Consider the following 1854-nt stretch of genomic DNA (forward strand, 5'->3'; position numbering starts at 1 on the left):
TTTCATATATGTTGTAGAGTATAAGTTGGTTGTACTCAGTATACTCATTACAATCCATGCATTGTTCGACGCTCCTACTGAATATTATCATAGATCAATTGTACACAAGAAACAAATACATATACGTGTATACATTACTGTAAAAACGCATACTACACGTAGTGCACTATCATCATCATCATCATATCATCAAACGCGAGATGTAGAGAACCACGTTGAACACACTTATATTAGCTGCACAAACAAATAAACCTACTTTTTATATATTACCAATATGTACATAGGAGTAAAGGTCGATACCCATATTAAAAAAAAATAAAAAATCTAGTACCAGGCTATAATACTTTTTTTTTGTTTTTTCTCTTTTCTCTAGTACCAGCCTATAAAAGAATACAATTTTTTTGTTTTTCTCTCTTTTCTCTTTTTTTTGTTTTTTCTCTCTTTTCTCTTTTTTTTGTTTTCTTTTCTGCTTGTATGTAATCTCTGCTACACAAAAAAAATCTAAAAACTAAAAATCACTGTAGTCCGTCGATTATTCCCTCGAAGCCAGCGGCAGTGTCCTGCGAGAGGACGTGCAATCTCAAGATCGTATGTATGCGGTAGGCGGTGACGCTCTTCGTGCCGGCGAGCCACGGCAGGTCTTCCACGGGCATCGCCGCGCCGAGGTTGGCGGCGACGCTTCTGAGGCCGACGCCGCGCAGGTCCGCGCGGCCGCAGTTCTCCGCCATGAACTTGGCGTCGAACACCCGTCCGCCGAGGAGTTCCCTGACCCGCGCCACGAACCCCTGCCTCGTCTCCGGCAGTGGCTTCCCGCCGTCGAGCATCTTGACGAGGTAGGCCAGGTCGTAGGCGCCGCCGAAGACCACCCACGTCAGCTCGACGTCGCCGGCCCCGCGCGGCGCCGACGTCAGGATCTCGGCGAGCTTCGCGCCGAACGCCGCCGAGCTGATGCCGTGTGCGCGCGCCGCGTCGAAGTCGACTCCCTGCGACCGGAGGAACGCCACGGACTGCGCCGCGTGGCGGTCGCGGCCGACGTCGAAGTCCGAGAAGTCCACCTCCCAGGCGCGCTCGGCGTAGCCGTGGTAGTAGCCGTAGCGGTAGTCAGGGACGCAGGGTAGGTTGCCGTGGGCGTCGCAGAGCGTGACCCCGAGCTGCACGATGGGGAGCTCGTCCACGTTCGCCTTCACCAACGCGTACCGCTCGTCGGGGCTGAGGTCGCCGTCACGGCGCCCCGCGGGTGGGCGGTGCACGGTGCCGGGGTATTCTGTGTCGACGACGACGTAGGGGTAGCTCGGAAGCAAGGAGCCGATTATGTCTAGCTCCGCGGCGAAGTTGGCCGCCGTCACCGACTGCAGCTGCACCTGCACAGCGTGGACGGCGTCCATTGGGGAGGTGTTGCCGAAGCCGGCGGGTCCGCCGTAGTACGGCGGGTACGGCAGGGCAGCGGCGTACGGCGGCGGAAGGTGTATAGGCCCCCCGAACGGGCCGTATCCGATGCCACCATACGGTGGCGGCGGCGAGTACAGAATCATGGGCGGTGCGCCGCCGTTATTGCGCAACGGCCGCGGACGCGGAGCGCCGTACGGGAACATGGCTGCGGATCTGATGATCTGTTGTTTCGTATTGGACGGGCTCAACTACGCTGGGAATCGACGGGCCCTGCTCTAGGTTCATGGCGGATGGGTATTTATAAGTTTGGTAGGACCTCAGTTCGTAACCGATTAGTTGTAGGAGCTCGAGTCCTTGACCTGGTCGGACACATGGTGTACACATGCAAACGACATAATCTAGGAGTACAGACGTAATATAAATTTTCATCCACATAAACCACTAGTGTACTCGTTCTCCGCGTCC

At 55.0% G+C, this 1854-nt stretch overlaps 1 protein-coding gene across 1 annotated transcript; it reads right to left on the reverse strand.

Moving 5' to 3' along the window:
• Nucleotides 1-515: 515 nt before the first annotated feature.
• Nucleotides 516-1592, reverse strand: LOC136506894 (probable CCR4-associated factor 1 homolog 9). The gene has a single exon (XM_066501781.1). The coding sequence runs from the start codon at nucleotides 1590-1592 to the stop codon at nucleotides 516-518; it is 1077 nt and encodes a 358-aa protein (XP_066357878.1).
• Nucleotides 1593-1854: the final 262 nt, after the last annotated feature.

Source organism: Miscanthus floridulus, chromosome 15 (genome assembly GCF_019320115.1).
Source record: "Miscanthus floridulus cultivar M001 chromosome 15, ASM1932011v1, whole genome shotgun sequence".
Lineage (NCBI taxonomy): Eukaryota > Viridiplantae > Streptophyta > Magnoliopsida > Poales > Poaceae > Miscanthus > Miscanthus floridulus.